We start from the raw sequence: 24249 nt of genomic DNA, 5'->3' as shown, positions 1-24249 counted from the left end.
AAATATGGTGGCGAACTGTGATTTACCTGGAAATCAGGAAATCTGCTCTCAAGCCAGACATGTGCCAGGAGTAGAGAAACTTGTTTCCATTCCAACAAATCAGTTTATTGCAATGGCAACATTATGTCTAAACTGGACCAACATGACAACAATATCCAGTAACTGTGCCATAGGAAATTGAAAGCAGGATATTGTCTTGCATGTGGTTTGTAACAGTTTCATACTCAGACATAAGTGTTCCCTGCGCTGCATGTTCACTGTGCCAAGCACACCCCAGGGGAGCAGGAAACATCCCTTGAGGCCACAACCACTCACACTTTGCTTTGCCTTTTTCCTGGGCAGTGAATTACAGGGGTTCCCTGGGCTTTGGGCAAGCCAGCATCGAGTCTCTAATCTCCCGTGTGGGAGTGCAAGATGTGGAGGACACTAAGGTCAGCCCCTTTCCTTTCTTCCTCCATTCCCTGGGGTAAGGGCAAGCTTTGATGATAAAAAACACAAAGGATGATAATGGCACTGAGTATCAGTTTGCCCTGCTTATAATAGCAGGCAACCCATTTCCCCTTTAGCAGCTGGTGGGGCTGCATGGGTGGGGCTCTGTCGCTGTCCTGGCTTCCCAACACCATGGACTGCTACAGCTTACTGAAGGATGAGGGGTTAGGAGTTCAGCATGTAGTGGCAGGGTCATTGAATGGGCTCCCTGCACCATGCTATGGGGTGGGAAAGAGAGGTAATCACAAAGCCCACCTAAAATTATCTATAGGCTCTGCACACATGAAGATTGTTCCTTCTGTTCAGCCCCTTTCGCCCTTTCATCTCAGCAACTTGTGAAAGGTCATACCTGCCAGCTTGAATGATGGCATAGATCTCCTTGGTCAAGTGTGAGATATGTTTTTGAACAGCAGAACCCCTGGATCTTGAGCCCAGGTGCACTAATGGGACAGCTCCATGCAGAGATATCTGTACGCATCTCTCTGCCAGGCCAGCCTCCCTCAAGAAGCCACCCTCTGCCTTGTGCAATCAGTTGATGTTCACTGAGCTTTGGGGGATGAGGTCAGGTGGGGCCAGGGAGTCACATGCGAGAGTGGATATGATAGAGTACAGGCTCAGGATTGAGGGCTGCCTCAACCCCTGTTGGTTGAGCCTTTTTGGAAAGAGGCTTGCACCAGTCCCTGCAAACATACCTGACTTCCACTTATTTTGGCTCTGGCAGCTGGCAGTGAATTTGGCATTACGGACAGAACCTCTGGACCCAGATAGAATTGCTTTGCTGGGAGGGTCTCACGGTGGCTTTGTCTGCTGCCATTTGATTGCCCGATACCCAGAGATGTGCAAAGCCTGTGTAGTCAGAAGCCCTGTCATCAACATGGCCACTCTACTGGGGACCTCTGACATCCCTGACTGGTAAGGAACTTAACTTCTTCATTTTTTTCTGCCTTGCCCAAGCCATTTTCATTCACCCATCTCTCTGCCATGTCCCCTTCCTGTGTCAGTTTGAGCCAGTCTCCCTAATCCTCTCTCTTCAGGTTGCATTCACCCTCTCTTCTTCTCTGACCCCATTGCCATTGCCTTCTCTGACTCAGCAAGGCCACTTCTACAGCTATCTGAAAATAGTTTTCTGTTTGGCTCCTTGGTAGAGCTCAGGATTGAGGGCATGATGCTAACCGACTGCATCATTTCCATAGGAGGTATGCAGTGCTAGGTCTGCCATACTGCTTTGAGAGGATTCCTGCTGAGGAAGACCTGACTGCCATGCTGCTCTGCTCCCCTATAATTCATGCTGCAAAGGTAAGAGACAGCTAGTAGAACTGTTCATTGGATGTAGCACGTGTCCCTCGAGCAGGTGCCGTTTTTTGTTGGGTCGCCCCCCCCCAACCCACCCTTTGTGCCATATGTAGGGCTCTGTGTATTGCCCCAGTTTGGCACCAAAACTGTACTGTTGCTTAATCTGCCTTTGCAGCATAGAATTCAGCATCCTCCTGAGAACCCTTATGGCTGAAGACAGACTTGACTGTACGTGAAAAATGCTTCCTGATATTTGAGCAGTCAGAAGAAAAGCTAAATAGATTTCTGGTGTGTGTGCATAATCTCAATGTCCTTAATGGCAACAGGGATGCCCTTGACTATATCTATAAATAGCAGAAGCCAAATAGGCATCTAGGTTCCACTGGCTTCATTTGCATGGTCTGTATAGTTGCAGGGTTCTAATTGTTTTGGCACAGCATTTTTATTTTTTACTTTAGTGAAAAGGCAGATTTTGGTACTTGGCTCCAGGCGAGAAGCAGAGCCTTGTTTTTGTTGGTCATACACTCCTTCTCCTACAGGTGCACACACCATTATTGATGTATGTGGGTGCTAGGGACCGGCGAGTGTCTCCATACCAAGCTCTGGAATATTATCGTGTGCTGCGAGCCAGAGGTACCCCTGTGCGGTGAGTTCTCATCCTTTGCCTTCCACATATTTGGGTTAGCAATCTTCACACTTTTGCTTGAACGGAATCCCATGCCTGATAGCTGAGCTATTCTCTCTTCCAGAATGTATTAAACAATCAGTGTTTGTAGAACACAAGTCTCTCGCAAAACTAATCCAAATCTGAGAGCATGCATACTTTGAGGAGTGTGTGTGTTCCTTGTGCATTCCTTCTGTTCCCAAATCATGCCAGGACCCTTCTTCCAAGCTTTTCACATTGCATATGCATAACTGCTCTATTTTCTCCTCAGTGTTGTTCCTTATGTTTGACCAAGGTCTTCTCTTAAATATGGAGAGTGAACACACCAGGGAATTAAGTTTTCTCTATATTTGACTACAGTACACTTGGAATCACCGGCTTGGTGGAATACCACCCTCAGTCATTTCCACTTGATGTTCATGAAGCTTCTGAGCCCCTCCTCAGTTTGCTGCCCCATTCATCTGAGGTGGTGAGAATGATTACCTTCACTCCCTTCTGGAAAAGTACATGGAATTGAATAGGGAAGCTAGAAGAGTAATGCTTCTCACTTTCTCCTTCAGCTGTATATGCTTAGACTCAGGCTAGTACCTGAGCAGATGAATGGTAAGCAGAAGGAGAGGAAGGAAAGCAATGTGGGAATCTAGGAGGAGGACAGTGGAGCAAGCGGTGGCAGGTGGAGGGAGGAGGCAGAGAGGTGAAAATTGGGTGCTGCAGGAGTCAGTAGAGAAAGAGAATTAAGTGCAAGAGAGCAAAGGTACACACATGTTTTTGGATACTGTAAAATTGATCCTCTTGAAATGACATAATTTATTCTTAAGCATCACCAGCATCGTTGTGTATGTCTGCATTGACTGAACCATGAAAATACAATGCACAGATCATCCTGGGAATTCTAGAGGATCAGCTTTAATTCTACTGGATCTGACTTTCACCCAGACCCCATAGGAAAGCAAAGTCTCTCTTTGTGTGTCCACGCATCTGTTGTGAGGGGAAATGATTTGAGAAGGTGACAAAGAGAAAAGAACAACTGGAGGGGGTGGTGCTGATGGCATTCTCTCATAAATCCAAATGTTCCCAGAGGACCAAAAAGGCTGGTGACTCCTGAGCTATGCCATCCTTGCCTCCTTTTGCCCATTGTGTCCTGCCTAAATGAGATTTCTTATCAGGAGAAGCAGCAAGCTAACCAGTAGATGGTGCTGGTGCTTCAGTACAGTATCTCCCCTTTCAGTCAAAGGGGAGAAATTCCCTTTATGCAAGGTGTACTAAGTACACTATATTATTACTACTTTGATCAGTTTTCACTCAGTTAAGCAATTGTCCACACTTTGGATACTCCTTAAGATCATTTTTTGTATGTCTGTGTGGCATAGTTTCTTTTAAAATTGTAAAATCGGGGAAATGATGCAATATGTAACAAATCTAAAGTTGAACAACTCTGTATCTGGAAAGACTAGCTTTGGCATCTAACTTGCATTGCAAAAGAGGCTAAATGGACAGGTACAAGATAATCTGTTAGTGCTAGAAGCACATTATGGAAAACTTCAGCTATAAATAACTGTGGCTGGGTTGCAAAGCATCAGTACCAAAGGGAAGTAAGGATTGAACTAAGAGAAGATATGGAAGGATAAAAGAAAACATTTCAGAGTTACTTTTCTATATGGTAGCTGTGTGAAGACATTTTGACATAAATAACAATATAAGGCAGGGCGGAACTTGGATGAAACTACATTTTATAATCTGTTCTGCTTTTGCTAACCGATAAAAAAAGTCCATGTACAGCTAAAGGAATTTATTTCATATAGTGGAGTTGCCAGCCTAATGCCCACAGGAACCATGGTACCTGCAAAGGCTGTAATTGGTGCTTACAAGAAAGATCCCAAGACTCTGAGCTTTTCTTTTTGTTTTAATGAATGTCTCTAGCCCTCCTAGAAAGAAGTTATGGAGCAAACTGGGAGTGTACCCTTCTAAATGATTTCTGTAAATTGAGTGAGGCTGGCTTCTCCTGCCTGTCATTGTTTCTAATTATTGAAGTTAGAGCTGTGATTGATAAGTGAGTTGATTGAGCACCAGGCAGCAGGAATTGCTGGGGTTCTAAAGTTGCTGTGTCCCCCACCCTTTTAGTGTACCTTTCCTGCTCTGTTTTTCTAGGAGTCCTTTGAATGCTTGGAATCTCCACTATTTGCCCTGCTCTCTTTCCCTATCAACCAGGATGCATTTTTCCTGTGTTGATTTTGTCCAAGATCAGGTTATTTTCTGCAAATATTACTACACAGTAAGTGAAGCTAGGTGTTAAAGAAGCCCCTCCTCAAATAGCAAATGCAAAACATTGCAATGAACCTTAAGACATTTTTGTAGGTGCAGGAACTGTTGTCCAGGCACTTGTTTAGTATTAATTGTTTAGTTAGCTTAAAGTACAATGGTGTTCATGTCTTATTCAGAAGTATTTCTCCTTGTGTTTAATGGGGCTAACTCCCAGGTAAGTAGGTGCAGGATGGCAGCCTAGGTTTTGGTTTAGGGCTGGCATGGAATAAAACAGGGTTCTTGATCTGTAACTCCACACTGACTTCCCATGATAAATTTGAGGTATTCTGGGGGATGGGGGAGCAGCAATGGCTGTCCACACTATTTTTTGTGTTATGCATGTGACAGCACCCTCAGCACTCTCAAAATTCAATATGTGCTCAACTGGTCCAAAGAGGTTGGCAACCTCTGTCATATATGCTTATGTACTGCAAAATCATGGTATGCAAAATATAGGAGAAAGGCTCAGGTACCAAACAGGACTGAATGGGAATTGAAAATTTATTAATGGGCAGTGGCTCTGTGGGTTAAACCACTGAGCCTAGGGCTTGCTGATCAGAAGGTCAGCGGTTTGAATCCCTGTGGCGGGGTGAGCTCCCGTTGCTCGGTCCCAGCTCCTGCCAACCTAGCAGTTCGAAAGCACATCAAAGTGCAAGTAGATAAATAGGAACCGCTACAGCGGGAAGGTAAACGGCGTTTCCGTGTGCTGCTCTGGTTCGCCAGAAGTGGCTTTGTCATGCTGGCCACATGACCTGGAAACTATACGCCGGTTCCCTCGGCCAATAATGCGAGATGAGCGCGCAACCCCAGAGTCGGTCATGACTGGACCTAATGGTCAGGGGTCCCTTTACCTTTACCTTTAATGGGAAAGCTTACAAGTTATATAAGGGTTAATGAAGGGAAGGAAACAATTAAGAGACTTGTTCAGAACTGGGAAAAAAGATGTATGTTTTTTATTGGTATAATAAGGCACATACTTCAGGAACTTTACATTTTTTTTACTTGACATGCTGTAACAAGAAACAGTTAAAGGGCAAAATCAAAGTATGGATGTAGTGAAGGGCAAAATCAAAGTATGCATGTACTATATAGCGTGGAAGTGTTGCATAGTCTAGGTATGTTATTAAACTTGAAATGCATATGTGTTGCATTCCTACGTAAATTCCAAATGGCAGCTGCAGTACACAGCGGAAACCATACTGTAGTTCGTTTTCAGTTGCACTATTATGCCTACAAAGTAGGTTGCAAACTTTCAAATATTGTATGTTCTTTCTCAGACATAGCTGTTTAGAGGAAATCTTTTTTTAAAGACTGTGTTCCGTTTTATAGCAGAAGAGCTGAAGGGAAACAGAAGGGTGATGGAAAGGGTGACACAACGACCACCCTTGTTAATACAATCAGTTTCCTATATCCACAGGCATCAGAATGTAGTACATGGTCCACAGATAATATAACTGGTGTCTGAGGCCATCTATTGACATCTCATCCTGCAGAGCAATATGGTTCCTTCCTACAAAGACAAGTAGGTTGTGGAACACCCATGATTTAGCAGACCTATTTTCCCATGCCTAAGCTAGGCTGTAGGATCGCCTGGGGTAGCCAGAAGACAAAGCGATGTCTGAGCTTTGCCCCAAAGGGGCAGTTCAGACATCATTAGAATTGCTGACAGAAAGCCGCACAAACAAATGCCTTGTGCTTCTTCTACTTTTTTGTGCTTCAGATATAGTGTACAAAGGGGGAGCATCTATCAAGATGTAAAGGTTGTATGCTACATCCGAACTATGCATTTCTTCCCTTGTGTGGATTCCCTTCTGTCATAATTTTTTTTTATAAAAAATGCATCTATACTCTAGATCAGGCATCCCCAAACTTCGGCCCTCCAGATGTTTTGGACTACAATCCCCATGATTCCTGACCACTGGTCCTGTTAGCTAGGGATCATGGGAGTTGTAGGCCAAAACATCTGGAGGGCCGCAGTTTGGGGATGCCTGCTCTAGATAGATAGATAGATAGATAGATAGATAGATAGATAGATAGATAGATAGATAGATAGGTTTTTGCACATGTTTTCCAAACATAACATCCCCTCTTATACAGTATAACAAACCTTTGGCTATCACAGCCTAGGACTTATGTCAACCTCGACTAATAGTTTTCCAACTTTCTTTCTGATTTTGTTTTTTATTTTAATAGTTATCCAAATCCTAAATAAACTCCTTCTTAGTCCTTTTTCGCAATAACTCATATAATTCTGCTTACAAAACTTCTTGCAACCCTGCAAGCGATGTCAATTGATTACAATTGTCTTTCAAATATATCATAAATTTCTTCCAATCTTTCAGGAAAGTCTGGTCTTGCTGGTTCCGAATTTTCCCAGTTAATTTCACCAACTCGACATAGTCCATCAGTTTCATCTGCCACTCTTATTTTGTTGGTAGTTCTTCTTGCTTCCATCGCTGGGCTAATAGTATTCTTGCTGCAGTTGTTGCCTATACACACAATCTTTTATAATGCATGTAAATCTCTGTACATCATTTTCATTATATTTTCCTTTAAAGCACTGCAGGAAGTGAATTTATTCCCTCTTTCCATATTTTCTCCCCAATCTTCTAATTGTATATTATGACCAATATCTTTAGCCCAGTGTATCATAACTGATTTAACTTCTTCATCTTTCAAATGCCACTCCAGTAATAATTTAAACATTTGGGATAATATTTTAACTTTGTTATTTAACAGTTAATTCAAATCTCGATTTTGTATATCCAAATCCATTTTTCTTTTTATAATCTTTAAACATTTCGTTAATTTGACGATAATGCAACCAATCATTCACAAAACCTTCAACTCCCCCATAAGGTTTTAATTTTCATTGGTTATCCATCTCCTTCACTATTTGTTCATAGGTGGCCCAATTTTTACCAAAAGCAAAAAGTTAGTACTATCTAAAAGGTCCAGTCCCTGCTCAAGCATACTGATTATTCAGAATTGTGGACAACAGCAAAGGCTATCCCCAAGTATACAACATGCTTACATATATGTTGATAGGATCTTGTACAGTTGAATATGATGTAGAGTCACATGCGGGAGTATGCCACTGTTGCTGAAATGTGGTTGGAGCTCGATGGAACAGAAGTGTAGGCAGAGAAGGGGGGAGGGGTATTATAAGGGGGAGCAGCTGCTAGCAGCAGAAGGCAGATAAAAAGTTAAGGACACAGTAGGTGGGCATAGCATTTGCTAAAAAAATTATTTTTTAAAGTCCAAAGCAATACATAGAATTATCACGACTATACAAGCATTTCATCTGTTTCTTCTTTTCATATGTGTCAATTGCTGCAATGTCTGTATTACAAAAACAATTTGTTGGTATCCCTATAGTCAAAAACCTAAAGGTCCACAGTTGTGAGTTTGCATTAAACACAGTTTGAAAACAGTGACCCAGTGTTGTTACTTATGCATCATTTCAAAGATATAGAGTATTAGTTTGTTTAAAATGCCATGCTATGACAAAGTGATCGAGATTCACAGGGTAATTGAATCATTCAGTCAGCCAGTGCTAGCTGGATAAAGTTCTCTCTTAGGTGGATGAGCTATTGAGGGTCAGGTTAAATTTTAGGTTTGCTTGAAAGAAAGAAAGAAAGAAAGAAAGAAAGAAAGAAAGAAAGAAAGAAAGAAAGAAAGAAAGAAAGAAAGAGCTGGTACAGAGGGTGCTTGATTGGAACTGAAGCAAGGGAAGGAAGGGGGGCTTTAATGCTTTGTCCCCACCATGCTCCCTATTGGAATCAATTGGAGGGAAGACCCATTCGCCGAAATAGGAGTATTCCTTTCATTAGGAACAGCAAGCATTTGGAGTGATTCTGATTGGAAATGTGTGGAGCAAAGGACTGAAGCCCCCTTGTCACCATACAATAGTCACAGTCCAGCTTCCCCATGCCCTGCAGTGTCAGCTCTTTGCCTTTAAAAAAACAAAACAAAAAAAAGCAACCCAGGGCGAACTACATGACAATCATGATATTTAAGATACCTGTGATATTTTTAAAGGCTTTCTTCTTGAAAGAATCTGGGTAGCTGCCTGCTTGAGTTTGGGATTAACCAACACCAGGAGGATAGCCTGAGCAGGGGAGAACATCGCCATCACCACTGAACACACTATTGAACCAAATATCTGTTCTGAGTTTTTAAAGCTTCTAAAGATAATCAATAGTTGTGCCATGTAAAAAGCAACATAAATGATCAGGAGGGAGAGCACAGTCCCAGCTGCCTTGATATGAGCTTCTGTTTGGCGGCTCCTAAAACTGGCTCCTTTACCTGTCATCTTGCAGATATGTCTGCAGAGTGAGGCTACAACCGTGATGGAGCAAAGTAAAGTCACAAGAAGGGGACAGCTTGAACCAGTAATTGAAAAGAAGACACTGAAAGAACTGTCAGTTTCTACCCATAGGTATCCTTGAGTCATGTTTGTTACATTGGCTGTTGCGGTGTTCTGATATCGCACGGAAATATTACGAAATGCGTAGGCAGAAAAGAGCAAGGAGATGAATAGAGATCCCACAAGAAGCCAGGGCACCAGGCGTGATATCCTCAGCTTGCACCAAAGGAAGAGGGAGTGGGTGCCGTTCACTATCTTGATGCAATAGAAGACGCAGAGCCAGGCAAGGAGCCAATATCGGAAGAATATGACACAGGTTGCAAAGACATAAATCATTCGCATCATTATGCGGTTGAACTCCAACTTTAAGTTGTAAATGATTGATGCTGGAGTCAACAGAACTGTGACACAGATATTGGACATCCCCATGGACAGAAGAAGTTGTTCCTTGGCAGCGAGGGTCCTGCATTTAGCCCATTCAACAGCCATCATTGCAATAATAAAGCCATTGGAGATGAACCCACAGAGGGCCATGTCGATTACAACCCCCAGAAAGGCAATGATTTGGGAAGAAGGCATATTTCCGGGTTCTTGCAGATTGCTGTATAGGTAGTCGTTTACCAGCCAGTTGTTGAGTTCAAATGAAGAGTGTGGTAGCAGATCAGCGGCATACTTTTTAAAGCATTGGGAACTATGCAAATGAACTGTGTATCAAACTACCAATTTCCATAATGCTTTTATCTGGGGTAGTGGTGTTGATACTAACTATATATAAGGGCTTCCTGTCACACAACTTTGTATGTATCAGCAGGGCCGTCTTAAACGCCCCTGCCGCTGTGGTGCGCGCTGGATCTCTCCGGCGCCCTCCCGCCCCGTTTCCCAGCGCGGTGGGCGGGTGGGCGCAGCGGCGGGCGGGCAGGCACAGCGCGATCTCTCCGGCGCCCTCCCGCCCCGTTTCCCAGCGCAGTGGGCGGGTGGGCGCAGCGCGGCTCCCACAGGCGAAGCTGCGCGACGGACCGGCGGATCGTCCGGCCAGCGGGCGGGCGCAGCTCGCGGCGCCTTTCTGGCGGGCCGGCACCATGGTGCCCTGCGCCACCGGGGGTCTACCTAGAGCCGGGCCTGTGTATCAGGAATGCTGCTCCAATTTGGTGTCTATGTGAATAAGAAAGTTAGCCATAGACAACTCCTTTTGTGGCCCAGATTTTACTGCTCACTTAAAGAATGGCAGGAGCTGGAAGTACTGCTGTTGAAACAAGGAATAAACCGCCTCTATAAAGCACATTTGGAAGATGTTAGCTGGCTTGCTTACCCTCGCTCCAAAGGGGCAGTTCAGACATCATTAGAATCGCTGACAGAAAGCCGCACAAATGCCATGTGCTTCTTCTACTTTTTTGTGCTTCAGATATAGTGTACAAAGGGGGAGCATTTATCAAGATGTAAAGGTTGTATGCTACATCCGAACTATGCATTTCTTCCCTTGTGTGATTTCCCTTCTGTCACAATTATTTTTTTTAATGCATCTATACTCATTCATAGACAGATAGGTTTTTATACATGTTTTCCAAACATAACATCCCATCTTATACAATATAACAAACCTTTGGCTATCACAGCCTAGGACTTATGTCAACCTTGACTAATAGTTTTCCAACTTTCTTTCTGATTTTGTTTTTTTATTTTAATAGTTATCCAAATCCTAAATAAACTCCTTCTTTGTCCTTTTTCGCAATAACTCATATAATTCTGTTTACAAAACTTCTTGCAACCCTGCAAGCGATGTCAATTGATTACAATTGTTTTTCAAATATATCATAAATTTCTTCCAATCTTTCAGGAAAGTCTGGTCTTGCTGGTTCTGAATTTTCCCAGTTAATTTCACCAACTCAACATAGTCCATCAGTTTCATCTGCCACTCTTATTTTGTTGGTAGTTCTTCTTGCTTCCATCGCTGGGCTAATAGTATTCTTGCTGCAGTTGTTGCATATAAACACAATCTTTTATCATGCTTGTAAATCTCTGCACATCATTTTCATTATATTTTCCTTTAAAGCACTGCAGGAAGTGAAATTTATTCCCTCTTTCCATATTTTCTCCCCAATCTTCTAATTGTATATTATGACCAATATCTTTAGCCCAGTGTATCATAACTGATTTAACTTCTTCATCTTTAAAATGCCACTCCAGTAATAATTTATACATTTTGGATAATACTTTAACTTTGTTATTTAACAGTTAATTCAAATCTCGATTTTGTATTTCCAAATCTATTTTTCTTTTTATAATCTTTAAACATTTCGTTAATTTGACGATAATGCAACCAATCATTCACAAAACCTTCAACTCCCCCATAAGGTTTTAATTTTCATTGGTTATCCATCTCCTTCACTATTTGCTCATAGGTGGCCCAATTTTTACCAAAAGCAAAAAGTTAGTACTATCTAAAAGTCCCTGCTCAAGCATACTGATTATTCAGAATTGTGGACAACAGCAAAGGCTATCCCCAAGTATACAACATGCTTACATATATGTTGATAGGATCTTGTACAGTTGAATATGATGTAGAGTCACATGCGGGAGTATGCCACTGTTGCTGAAATGTGGTTGGAGCTCGATGGAACAGAAGTGTAGGCAGAGAAGGGGGGAGGGGTATTATAAGGGGGAGCAGCTGCTAGCAGCAGAAGGCAGATAAAAAGTTAAGGACATAGTAGGTGGGCATAGCATTTGCTAAAAAATTTATTTTTTAAAGTCCAAAGCAATACATAGAATTATCACGACTATACAAGCATTTCATCTGTTTCTTCTTTTCATATGTGTCAATTGCTGCAATGTCTGTATTACAAAAACAATTTGTTGGTATCCTAATAGTCAAAAACCTAAAGGTCCATAGTTGTGAGTTTGCATTAAACACAGTTTGAAAACAGTGACCCAGTGTTGTTACTTATGCATCATTTCAAAGATGTAGAGTATTAGTTTGTTTAAAATGCCATGCTATGACAAAGTGATCGAGATTCACAGGGTAATTGAATCATTCAGTCAGCCAGTGCTAGCTGGATAAAGTTCTCTCTTAGGTGGATGAGCTATTGAGGGTCAGGTTAAATTTGAGGTTTGCTTGAAAGAAAGAAAGAAAGAAAGAAAGAAAGAAAGAAAGAAAGAAAGAAAGAAAGAAAGAAAGAGCTGGTACAGAGGGTGCTTGATTGGAACTGAAGCAAGGGAAGGAAGGGGGGCTTTAATGCTTTGTCCCCACCATGCTCTCTATTGGAATCAATTGGAGGGAAGCACCCATTCGCCGAAATAGGAGTATTCCTTTCATTAGGAACAGCAAGCTGATGAGTGATTCCGATTGGAAATGTGTGGAGCAAAGGACTGAAGCCACCTTGTCACCATACAATAGTCACAGTCCAGCTTCCCCATGCCCTGCAGTGTCAGCTCTTTGCCTTTAAAAAAACAAAAAACAAAAACAAAAAAGCAACCCAAGGCAAACTACATGACAATCATGATATTTAAGATACCTGTGATATTTTTAAAGGCTTTCTTCTTGAAAGAATCTGGGTAGCTGCCTGCTTGAGTTTGGGATTAACCAACACCAGGAGGATAGCCTGAGCAGGGGAGAACATCACCAGCACCACTGAACACACTATTGAACCAAATATCTGTTCTGAGTTTTTAAAGCTTCTAAAGATAATCAATAGATGTGCTATGTAAAAAGCAACATAAATGATCAGGAGGGAGAGCACAGTCCCAGCTGCCTTGATATGAGCTTCTGTTTGGCGGCTCCTAAAACTGGCTCCTTTACCTGTCATCTTGCAGATATGTCTGCAGAGTGAGGCTACAACCGTGATGGAGCAAAGTAAAGTCACAAGAAGGGGACAGCTTGAACCAGTAATTGAAAAGAAGACTTTGAAAGAACTGTCAGTTTCTACCCATAGGAATCCTTGAGTCATGTTTGTTACATTCGCTGTTGTGGTGTTCTGATGTCGCACAAAAATATTACGAAATGCGTAGGCAGAAAAGAGCGAAGAGATGACTAGAGATCCCACAAGAAGCCAGGGCACCAGGCGTGATATCCTCAGCTTGCACCAAAGGAAGAGGGAGTGGGTGCTGTTCACTATCTTGATGCAATAGAAGACGCAGAGCCAGGCAAGGAGCCAATATCGGAAGAATATGACACAGGTTGCAAAGACATAAATCATTCGCATCATTATGCGGTTGAACTCCAACTTTAAGTAGTAAATGATTGATGCTGGAGTCAACAGAACTGTGACACAGATATTGGACATCCCCATGGACAGAAGAAGTTGTTCCTTAGCAGTGAGGGTCCTGCATTTAGCCCATTCAACAACCATCACTGCAATTATAAAGCCATTGGAGATGAACCCACAGAGGGCCATGTCGATTACAACCACCAGAAAGGCAATGATTTGGGAAGAAGGCATATTTCCGGATTCTTGCAGATTGCTGTATAGGTAGTCGTTTACCAGCCAGTTGTTGAGTTCAAATGAAGAGTGTGGTAGCAGATCAGCGGCATACTTTTTAAAGCATTGGGAACTATGCAAATGAACTGTGTATCAAACTACCAATTTCCATAATGCTTTTATCTGGGGTAGTGGTGTTGATACTAACTATATATAAGGGCTTCCTGTCACACAACTTTGTATGTATCAGCAGGGCCGTCTTAAACGCCCCTGCCGCTGTGGTGCGCGCTGGATCTCTCCGGCGCCCTCCCGCCCCGTTTCCCAGCGCGGTGGGCGGGTGGGCGCAGCGGCGGGCGGGCAGGCACAGCGCGATCTCTCCGGCGCCCTCCCGCCCCGTTTCCCAGCGCAGTGGGCGGGTGGGCGCAGCGCGGCTCCCACAGGCGAAGCTGCGCGACGGACCGGCGGATCGTCCGGCCAGCGGGCGGGCGCAGCTCGCGGCGCCTTTCTGGCGGGCCGGCACCATGGTGCCCTGCGCCACCGGGGGTCTACCTAGAGCCGGGCCTGTGTATCAGGAATGCTGCTCCAATTTGGTGTCTATGTGAATAAGAAAGTTAGCCATAGACAACTCCTTTTGTGGCCCAGATTTTACTGCTCACTTAAAGAATGGCAGGAGCTGGAAGTACTGCTGTTGAAACAAGGAATAAACCGCCTCTATAAAGCACATTTGGAAGATGTTAGCTGGCTTGCTTACCCTCAGCTCCCCCTCACTTTGGTTTCCAGGAACTTCACAGCCAATTCTTATATTTGCTCCCAGATCATCAGCAAATTCTCATGCCCCAAACCAAAAACTTGTACAGCCCTTGTCAGTGCAGTTTACCTTCCTAGTTCCTAGCTGCTCACCTCCTCACATGCTCCCCAAAAACATGGTTTCTTCTTCATGAAAAGATGCACAATGGACGAGACAAGCTAGAAACCAGCATGGGGCAGTCATAGTAGCAGAGTTAGCTCAGAGGCCTGTGTTAAAACACTAGTTTACTTTCTTAAGCTTTACCAGGAACATTTCTACTTATTTGGAGTAGTGTATAGTTGAACTACGGAAGCATATATTTTGGTGGCCAGTTCTCAGCTGACTTACTGAATATGCTGAATGCCTATTGATGCTTAATTCAACCTCAACCCTGCACTGTCCAATTGTGGACGACTCTTGGGTTCCGGTGCTCATCTCACTTTATTGGCCAAGAGAGCTGGTGTTTGTCCGCAGACAGCTTCCAGGTCGTGTGGCCAGCATGACAAAGCCGCTTCTGGCGAACCAGAGCAGCGCACAGAAATGCCGTTTACCTTCCCACTGTAGCGGTACCTATTTATCTACTTGCACTTTGACGTGCTTTCGAACTGCTAGGTTGGCAGGAGCTGGGACCAAGCAACGGGAGCTCACCCCGTCACAGGGATTCGAACCACTGACCTTCTGATTGGCAAGCCCTAGGCTCTGTGGTTTAGACCACAGCGCCACCCGCCACCCATAGGACACACAAAATGTGAAACAAGCTTTTCATACTGTCAAATGCTTTCATTTCTTCTTTTTAGTTTTTCCCCAAAGGACCTCAATACTTGTCATCTTGAGTAAAGAAATTTACAGTGCTCAAGGATGATGTTCATGCCAAGATCTTATACTGAGTCAACAGACACAGTCCAACTCAATTTATTTATTTTCAATTTTTATCACCCACCATTCATTGAATATGTCTACTTGAAAGTTAATCCTATTATGTTATATGAGCTTATTCTTAGGTAAGCGTACATAGAAATCTAGGTAACTGATGTGTTTATCTTTCAGATTATGATAGGCTTTTTTTTATTCTTTTGTGCCGGAAGGAGAAACCCATAGCCTTCAGATGTTCCTGAGTTACAGATCCCATCAACTATCATTGTTCAGGGGTGATGGGAGCTGTAATTCAGCAATACCTGGAGGTTCACCACACCTGCTTAAAAAGCACTTATGTTTGTTTACAACTATTTACCGAAAGTGAAATGTAAATATGGGTCCCTGACAAAGCACAGTGGTAACTATATCCATTCCTTATTTGCATTCCTGTAATTGCCGCTAAGGATTAAGTAGACTTAAGGTGACAGCAGATCATCTATTAACTATGAAAATATTGTTAGGGAAATGTAATGGATATAATATCCCTATTTACGCTGGATTCATCTATTTCGAAAAGAGAGAGCCTTCGATACAGTCAAAACCTGGGCTGTACAATGAGTGATACAAAACTGCAGAATTGACAGCTATTGCATGAAAATAGCAAATAAGGCAACAGCAACATATCATCTCCATGTAAAGACCCACCCCAATACCTTTAAGAAGTTAGCTTTATCACCTAAACTACACTCACCTAAGCTATTTACATTCACCTCGGAAGGTGTGTTAAAAGCTGGAGTGGTAAAAAAAGGGGGGAATCTGTGTTAAGATATTTAAATTTTCTATGATATGCAGGTGTTTTGCTTGTAATAATGAAAAGTCTACAAGAACTCCAAGAAATGCTGGAATAACTGAACGAAGAATCAAATGAAAAATAAAAATATTTCTTTAGACTCAAAAGCTAAAGTGTTCAGTATGTGCATATTAGCTGTGATGTGTTATGAAGAACTGGACACACAAAGAAACATGGACAACATGCCATGGGACTCACGATGTTAGGAGGGCAAAACAAAGACTGAAAGTTGTGGTTGTAATGGAAAAGGCTGTGAAGCTAAAGCGGACTAGTCATGTGGCCAGAGACGATTCAGGCCAATGGAATAAAGCAGTGTTAGTATGGTGACCCTACAGTTTTGAAAGACCACCTATGTGATGGGTAAACAGTCCAAAACTAACAGCAGAGCTTATTTGGATGCAGGAAGCAAACAACAGAATCATAGAATCATAGAATCATAGAGTTGGAAGAGACCACAAGGGCCATCCAGTCCAACCCCCTGCCAAGCAGGAAACACCATCAAAGCATTCTTGACATATGGCTGTCAAGCCTCTGCTTAAAGACCTCCAAAGAAGGAGACTCCACCACACTCCTTGGTAGCAAATTCCACTGCCAAACAGCTCTTACTGTCAGGAAGTTCTTCCTAATGTTTAGGTGGAATCTTCTTTCTTGAAGTTTGAATCCATTGCTCCGTATCCGCTTCTCTGGAGCAGCAGAAAACAATCTTTCTCCCTCCTCTATATGACATCCTTTCATATATTTAAACATGGCTATCATATCACCCCTTAACCTTCTCTTCTCCAGGCTAAACATACCCAGCTCCCTAAGCCGTTCCTCATAAGGCATCGTTTCCAGGCCTTTGACCATTTTGGTTGCCCTCTTCTGGACACGTTCCAGCTTGTCAGTATCCTTCTTGAACTGTGGTGCCCAGAACTGGACACAGTACTCCAGGTGAGGTCTGACCAGAGCAGAATACAGTGGTACTATTACTTCCCTAGATCTAGATGCTATACTCCTATTGATGCAGCCCAGAATTGCATTGGCTTTTTTAGCTGCTGCATCACACTGCTGACTCATGTCAAGTCTGTGGTCTACCAAGACTCCTAGGTCCTTTTCACATGTACTGCTCTCAAGTCGGGTGTCACCCATCCTGTATTTGTGCCTTTCGTTTTTTTGCCCAAGTGTAGTACCTTACATTTCTCCTTGTTAAAATTCATCTTGTTTGCTTTGGCCCAGTTGTCTAATCTGTTAAGGTCATTTTGAAGTGTGATCCTGTCCTCTGGGGTATTTGCCACCCCTCCCAATTTGGTGTCGTCTGCAAACTTGTTCAGGATGCCCTCAAGCCCATCATCCAAGTCATTGATGAGGATTGAGAATAAGACTGGGCCCAAGACAGAACCCTGTGGCACCCCACTAGTCACTACTCTCCAGGATGAGAAAGTGATAGAGGGATCTTGAAGAGGGTTATATCCAAAGATGGGTGTGAAATGCTGTAGAAGAAGAAAGAAATATGGCAGCATCTTTATTTAGATGCCTGAAAAGTCTAATTCTTGCATTACCTCTGTGCTTCAGTTGTCCCTTGGGATTTGGATAATAACTTTCATACAAGGTATGAAAGAACGTTGAAGAAAGAATGTGTGATTCGAGTACACAGAAAATGCAATTTTACACAATGTTGAGGGAGAGACATTTGGTGTACAATGAAGGAGAAACAATATGCAAAGAACTGATCATATAGAAACATCAGAGCAGGGGGGAAAAACCCCGTGTGCATGTTTACTCAGAAGCAAGCCCTACTCTGGTCATTTTCTTCTGGGTAAGCAGGCATAGGATTGGGCATTGTTCACTTATCTTGATACAACAGAAGATGCAGAGCTAGGCAGAGCCAAAATGGGGAGAATATGACAAAGGTAAATAGAAAATGCTGTGAATTCTCCAAGTAGTTCCTAAACACTCTATATAGTAATTAAGGAAAATTGCAGTCAGTAAAACTGTCTTACAGATATTGGACATAGTTTGGAACAGAAGATGTTACTAGTAGTGAGGCTCCCACGTTTAGCCCATTCAGTGATTATAACTATAAAGGCATTGCAAATGAGCCCGCAAAGGACCAAGTCAGCTGCAGTTACCCAAAAGCCAACGTTACAGACATTGCCCAAGGAAATACATGAGTTGAACCCTCTTCTTTTCAGTCACTGGTTCTGGCTGTTCCTTTCATGAATCCCCCCCCCAAGCTAAGCACTAGTGGTCAAAGGCCTGGAAATGATGCCTTATGAGGAACGGCTTAGGGAGCTGGGTATGTTTAGCCTGGAGAAGAGAAGATTAAGGGGTGATATGATAGCCATGTTCAAATATAGAAAAGGATGTCATATGGAAGAGGGTGAAAGGTTGTTTTCTGCTGCTCCAGAGAAGCAGACACAGAGCAGTGGATTCAAACTACAAGAAGATTCCACCTAAATGTTAGGAAGAACTTCCTGGCAGTAAGAGCTGTTCGACAGTGGAATTTGCTGCCAAGGAGTGTGGTGGAGTCTCCTTCTTTGGAGGTCTTTAAGCGGAGGCTTGACAGCCATCTGTCAGGAATGCTTTGATGGTGTTTCCTGCTTGGCAGGGGGTTGGACTGGATGGCCCTTGTGGTCTCTTCCAACTCTATGATTCTATTAGTCCTGTTGGTTAAGTGTCATGTCACAGGGAAGAGGCTCAGCTGTGAGGACATCACCATCCCAGAAATCTCATCCTCACGAGGTGTTTTTGTCCTTGCTGAAAATAGGGATGAAGCTTTCATGAAATGCAAGGAGGCACTTGGTTATGCTCCTTGGCTGAGAAACATCCAGGCCCCAGACGATAATCAGTAGCAGTAGTATTATAAGCATTGTTTGCATTAGACGTGACGCTAGGTTTTTAGAAGATCAGCCAGAACAACAAGCTACTGCCTCTGGTTGAGAACTGTTGAAACCAGGAGTGGCTTACACCATAGAGGTTTTTCCTGACTCCACAGGGACAACCTCATTCCTCAGAACAAGTTCCAGCTGAACTGAGGTACTTGGTAAGAATAAACTTAGAGTTGTAGAGTTGGAAGGGACCCAGAGGGTTGTTTAATCCAACCCCCTGCAATGCAGGATTGATTGCTGCTTTAATTGATACGTTTATCTGTCAAATTATGATAAGTTTTTCTTCCATCAGTATCTTTAAAGGCATAAATTTGTTTGCAGCTGTTTACCGAAAGGAAAATGCAAAGATGTGTGCCAGAGATAGCAGAGTGGGAAATCTATCCCTTCTGTATTTGCATCCCTTGTGATTGCTGGTGATGATTAAGCAGGCTTGAGGCAGTGCCTTTGTTTAGATTTATGAAACTTCTAATTCTTTCATTACCTCTCTGCTTCAGTTGCCCATTGGGATGTAGATAACAACAGAACAGAAGGAAATGCAGGCAATTAATTTGACCAATGTGGTTCTACATGTCCATACTTTAGTTTCCAGACCCCTGATCATCTTGGCTGCCCTCCTCTGCACACCTTCCAGCTTGTCAAGATCCTTCTTAAATTGTGGTGCCCAGAACTGGAAACAATACTCCAGGTGTGATCTGACCAAGTCATAATAGAGTGGTACTATTGACTTCCCTTGATCTGAACACCATACTTCTGTTGGTGCAGCCTGTTGTCTAGAAGACAAATGGTCTTCTAGACCAGGCATGTCCAACAGGTAGATCGTGATCTACTGGTAGATCACTGGATGTCTGTGGTAGATCACTGGTAGATCATTGGCTCCCCCAAAGAAGCTGAACAACTGTGGCTCCCCTAAAAAAAGCTCAACATTTTACCTCCTCCTGGAAAGAAGGGCCTCCCTCCTTCCTAAAAAATGCTCTTTGACCTGAACCCCAAAATGGGGGGTAGATCACTGCCACTTTTTAAACTCTGTGAGTAGATCACAGTCTCTTGGGAGTTGGCCACCCCTGTTCTAGACCATTAGCTTTTTTGCTGCTGCATCACACTGTTGACTCATGCTACACTTGTGGTCTACTAAGACCCCTAGATCCTTTTCACATGTACTATTGGCAAGCCAGGTGTTCCTCATCTTATATTTGTGCAGCTGGTATTTCTGCCTAATTGCAGAACCTTATATTTGTCCCTACCGAAATTCATTGTGTTAGTTTGAGCCCAGTTCTTCAATGAGTTAAGGTCATACTGAACCCCAATTCTGCCTTTTGTGGCATTAGCTATCCCTCCCAGCTTGGTGTCATCTGTAAATTTGATGAGCATCCCCTCAATTCCTTCATCCAAATCTTTTATAAAGACATTGAACAACAGCAGACTTAGGACAGAACCCTGTGGCACCCCACTTCTCCTTTTTTGAATGATGAGGAACCATTAGTGAGCATTCTGGGTTCAGTCAGTCAACCAGCTACAAAGGCCTGAGACCTGCGGGTATAGGGTGGTATATAAATCCAATAAACAAAATAAAAATAAAAATCAACCCAACAGTTACCTCGTCCAGCCCATTGCTTCTATACAAGAAATAATAACCAATAATAGCATAACCAATGCAATTCATCAATGCAATTATCTATGCTAAATATGGAGATGTGTGATAGTAATGTGTTTGGGTTTGATTCAACTATTTTTCAGAAGCAGGACTAATTTGCATGGTTTACCTTGGAAAAAATGTTGGGTGATATTTCATAGTACATTTGGTTTGTCAGGAGACAGATCAACCCTAATGGTAGTCACACTGGTAGTCACCAGTTGGTGCCTTGGGTATAACAGGAAGGAGCTCACTGTTAGGGTTGAACAGAAGTGTTAGGGTTGTACCGCTTAGGAACATTTAATAGTAGGCAAAGTGGTCTAAACCACTGAGCCTCTTGGGCTTGCCAATCAGAAGGTCGGTGCTTCGAATCCCCGCGACAGGGTGAGCTGCGGTTGTTCGGTCCCAGCTCCTGCCAACCTAGCAGTTCGAAAGCACGCCAAAAGTGCATGTAGATTAATAGGTACTGCTCCAGCGGAAAGGTAAACAGCGTTTCCGTGTGCTTCTCTGGTTCACCAGAAGCGGCTTCTTCATGTTGGCCACATGACCCAGAAAAACTGTCTGCAGACAAATGCCAGCTCCCTCGGCCTGTAAAGCGAGGTGAGCGCTGCAACCCCAGAGTTGTTCGCGATTGGACTTAACGGTCAGGGGTCCCTTTACCTTTACCTAAAATTAAGGGAAAGCTTCTGTACTTAAGTAAGGATTAATTTAGAGAAGGAAGGGAAGAGTCAAAGAAAACATTCAAAGTTATGTTTTCATATGGTATGTGTGTAATGAGGCAAAGAGGTTTTGGTCATCGGTAATAGAATATAACAGACAAAAATGACACTGCGGCAATTTAGACTTTAGAATCCATTATATTTATACTAACTTGTACAAATGAGTCCATGGTCTTAATGCCATGTATCATTGTAGCTGCAAGATTGTGTTAATGCAGAATAGGTAGGGAAAGGTTCGTGGCAAAGTGGGCGACATAAATGTAGGAATATGCTGTAATGGGAAGCTTAGGCATTGCATAAGGGTGAAAGGAGGAGACAAAAAAATTAACAGGTTTGTTCAGCATTGGAAAACATTTCTCGATTAGTAGCACAATAAGGCCAAAAAAAACCCTCACGCCTTCTAGTTTTTCCTCGTGAATTTAAGGCTATGTTTTTGGAAGCATCTGTATAGCTGCCTGCTTGAGCTTGGGATTAGCCAACAGCAGGATGGCACCCTGTGCTGGGGAGTACATTAGGATCACTGCTAGACACACTGAATAAACAGAGGTGATTCTTTCAATATTTTCAAGTACAATTATGGAATGTGCCACGTAAAAAGAAATGTAAAGGATCAGGAGGGAGAGCACTGTCCTGGCTGCCCTGATATGAGCTTTTGTTTGGAGGCTTCGAAGACTGGCTCCTTTACCTGTCATCTTGCAGACATGTGTGCAGAGTGAGGCTACAATCACAATGGAGCACAATAAAACCACAAGAAGGGGACAGCCAGTAGCAGTAATTAAAAAAAAGGCTTGCAGAGAATGGGGAGGTTGGGTTGCTTTCTTCCCTTGAGTCACATTTGAAGTGTTGGTTGCTATGTTGCTTTGGAGCTGAAAAGAAATATGTGGGATTGTAATCAAGGAAACAAAAAACGAAAAGACTTGGGATCCCACAAGAAGCCAGGGCAGCAGCTGCGATATCCTCAGCTTGCACCAAAGGAAGAAGGTGTGGGTGCTGTTCACTATCTTGATGCAATAGAACACGCAGAGCCAGGCAGTGAAACAAAACCGTGTGTATGAGACAAAGGTTGCAAAGAAGTAGAATGTTTGAAACACTAAGCCGTTGCTTGAGTTGGTTATGAAGAAATTAGTAATGACTGCAATCTCACAGGCAGTGGCAAAGATATTGGACGTACCCAGAGAGAGAAGTAGTTGTTCACAAGTTGCAAGACTCTTGCATTGAGCCCATTCAGTGACCATCACTGCAACTATAAAACCGTTGGAGATGAGCCCACCTAGAACCCAGTCAATTGCGGCCACCAGAAACGCAATGATTTTGGAAGAAAGCATATTTCCAGATTCTTGCAGACTGCTGTACGGGTGCACTGATCAAAGTTCTTGAGTTCATGCAGCGCGTAAGTGTGATGGCAACAGATCAGCAGCATACTTTTTAATCCATTGGGAACTATGCAAATGAACTCAGCATCAAACTATGTAAATCAATGTGCTCACGTACTACCAAGTTCCACAAGGCTCTTATTTGGGATAGTGGTGTTGATACAGACTGTATAGAAGGGCTTCTTGTCGCACAACCTTTTGTGAATCAGGGATGTTGCTCCATTTTGGGAGTTATATGAATAAGAAAGATTGCCACTGGCATCCACTGCAGTGGCCCAGATTTTTCTCTGCAGGGAAAAAGTGTTAGGAGTTGGGGAAAGGGCCCATGAAGCAAGGAAGGAACATCAAGAAATGGCATTGTCGTGCTTACACTCAGACCCTCTTAGTTTTGGTTCTCATGGCTTTTTAGCCTATTATCCCACTTCATTAAAAATATTATTTCCACCACAGGAAGCTATCTCGTGCCCCAAGCTTAAAAGCTTCATAACATCTTCCCCAGTGCAGTTTACTGTTTTTTGGTGGCTGCTTATTTCTCTGACCCCAATCCAGTTGTTGACATCCATCTGTCGTTTTTCTTCTCAATGAACAGATACACAATTCAATGACGCAGTATCAGACTTCAACAAGTGACAGCAATGGAGTTAGCTCAGAGATCATTTTTCCAAAGCACATGCTGCAATTGCTGCTCTGCTTAAATCAGCTCCAGCTCTGCACTGACACACAGTATACTCATAATGTAGAGCCAGTTTTTAATACTGTCAAATGCTTCTGTTTCTTCTGTTTAGTGTAGCCAAAAGACTTCATTGCCATTCAAAATAATGTTTTTGAATGTACTCAAGGTTGTTGTTGCCATGCTAAACTTCTGAACTTTTAAAGTATATATATATGCATTAAGGGACATAAACAGCCCAAGCTAATCATCCCTGAAATTTAATCATACTATATTCAATGGGCTTACTCTATGCACAGTGTGCATATGATTACAGCCTTAAATGATAGGTTTATCTGTCAAATAATTATAGGTTTCTGTTTCCTTAGTGTCTTAAAAGCACACAGATTTGTTTGTTGCTGTTTTCCAGGATGGAAAAAAGATTTAGTGTCTTTTACTAAGTCTAGTGGTAACTATTTCTCTTTTCTTGCATCACTATAATTGCAGCTGAGGATCAAATAGGCATAGGACAGAATCTTTTATTAGAGTCATGAAACATCTAATTCTTGCATTGCTTCTGTGCTTCATTTGGGATGTGGATAACAACCTACCTAAAGGGTGGGCAGGGGAGCAAAAAATGCAAACTAGCATGTAATAAATGTGTTGTGCTTAGAACACACAGGAAATGCAATAGCACCATGTCGTGAGACCTCCTTGTACATAAATCGAACTATTCAAAGTAGATAAGAGCACAGTATGATCAGAAATGTCTGACTCCATTAAATAACAACCAACCACATGTTCCTACGAGTCAACAGAGAGCACATAAAAGTGATAGCCTACCCATTCTTACCATCTGCAGCATGCTGAGTCTGTTTCTTTCCACATGAAGGCTCCATTTAGCTATTCTGATGAATAGAAGGATAGACCTGTCCTTCATGGTACATCTAATCCTCTCCTAAAATCCAGGGGGAACAGCAGGTGGCTTTGA

General features: G+C 42.8%; 2 protein-coding genes across 19 annotated transcripts in view; one reads left to right on the top strand and one right to left on the bottom strand.

The window, feature by feature from the left end:
* Window positions 1–24249, top strand: part of LOC118080574 (acylamino-acid-releasing enzyme) — a 59399-nt gene that overhangs the window by 24569 nt on the left and 10581 nt on the right. For 14 of the 18 annotated variants that reach the window (XM_035106010.2, XM_060271545.1, XM_035106008.2 and 11 more), the window contains 4 exons: window positions 343–431; window positions 1211–1401; window positions 1683–1785; window positions 2322–2428. In XM_035106010.2, the coding sequence (XP_034961901.1) occupies window positions 343–431; window positions 1211–1401; window positions 1683–1785; window positions 2322–2428 (490 nt within the window). Of the gene's footprint in view, window positions 1–342; window positions 432–1210; window positions 1402–1634; window positions 1786–2321; window positions 2429–9069; window positions 10050–24249 lie in introns of those variants that run through there. The other 4 variants (XM_060271544.1, XM_060271547.1, XM_060271546.1 and 1 more) reach the window with 4 other exon arrangements.
* Window positions 21662–22873, bottom strand: LOC118080576 (taste receptor type 2 member 40-like). The gene has a single exon (XM_035106016.1). It carries the CDS (start codon window positions 22559–22561, stop codon window positions 21662–21664), a length of 900 nt encoding a protein of 299 aa, XP_034961907.1. The 5' UTR covers window positions 22562–22873.

This window comes from Zootoca vivipara, chromosome 2 (genome assembly GCF_963506605.1).
Source record: "Zootoca vivipara chromosome 2, rZooViv1.1, whole genome shotgun sequence".
In the NCBI taxonomy this organism is placed as follows: domain Eukaryota; kingdom Metazoa; phylum Chordata; class Lepidosauria; order Squamata; family Lacertidae; genus Zootoca; species Zootoca vivipara.
The sequence above is the reverse complement of the archived record's forward strand: the minus strand, read 5'-3'. Positions and strand labels throughout refer to the sequence as shown.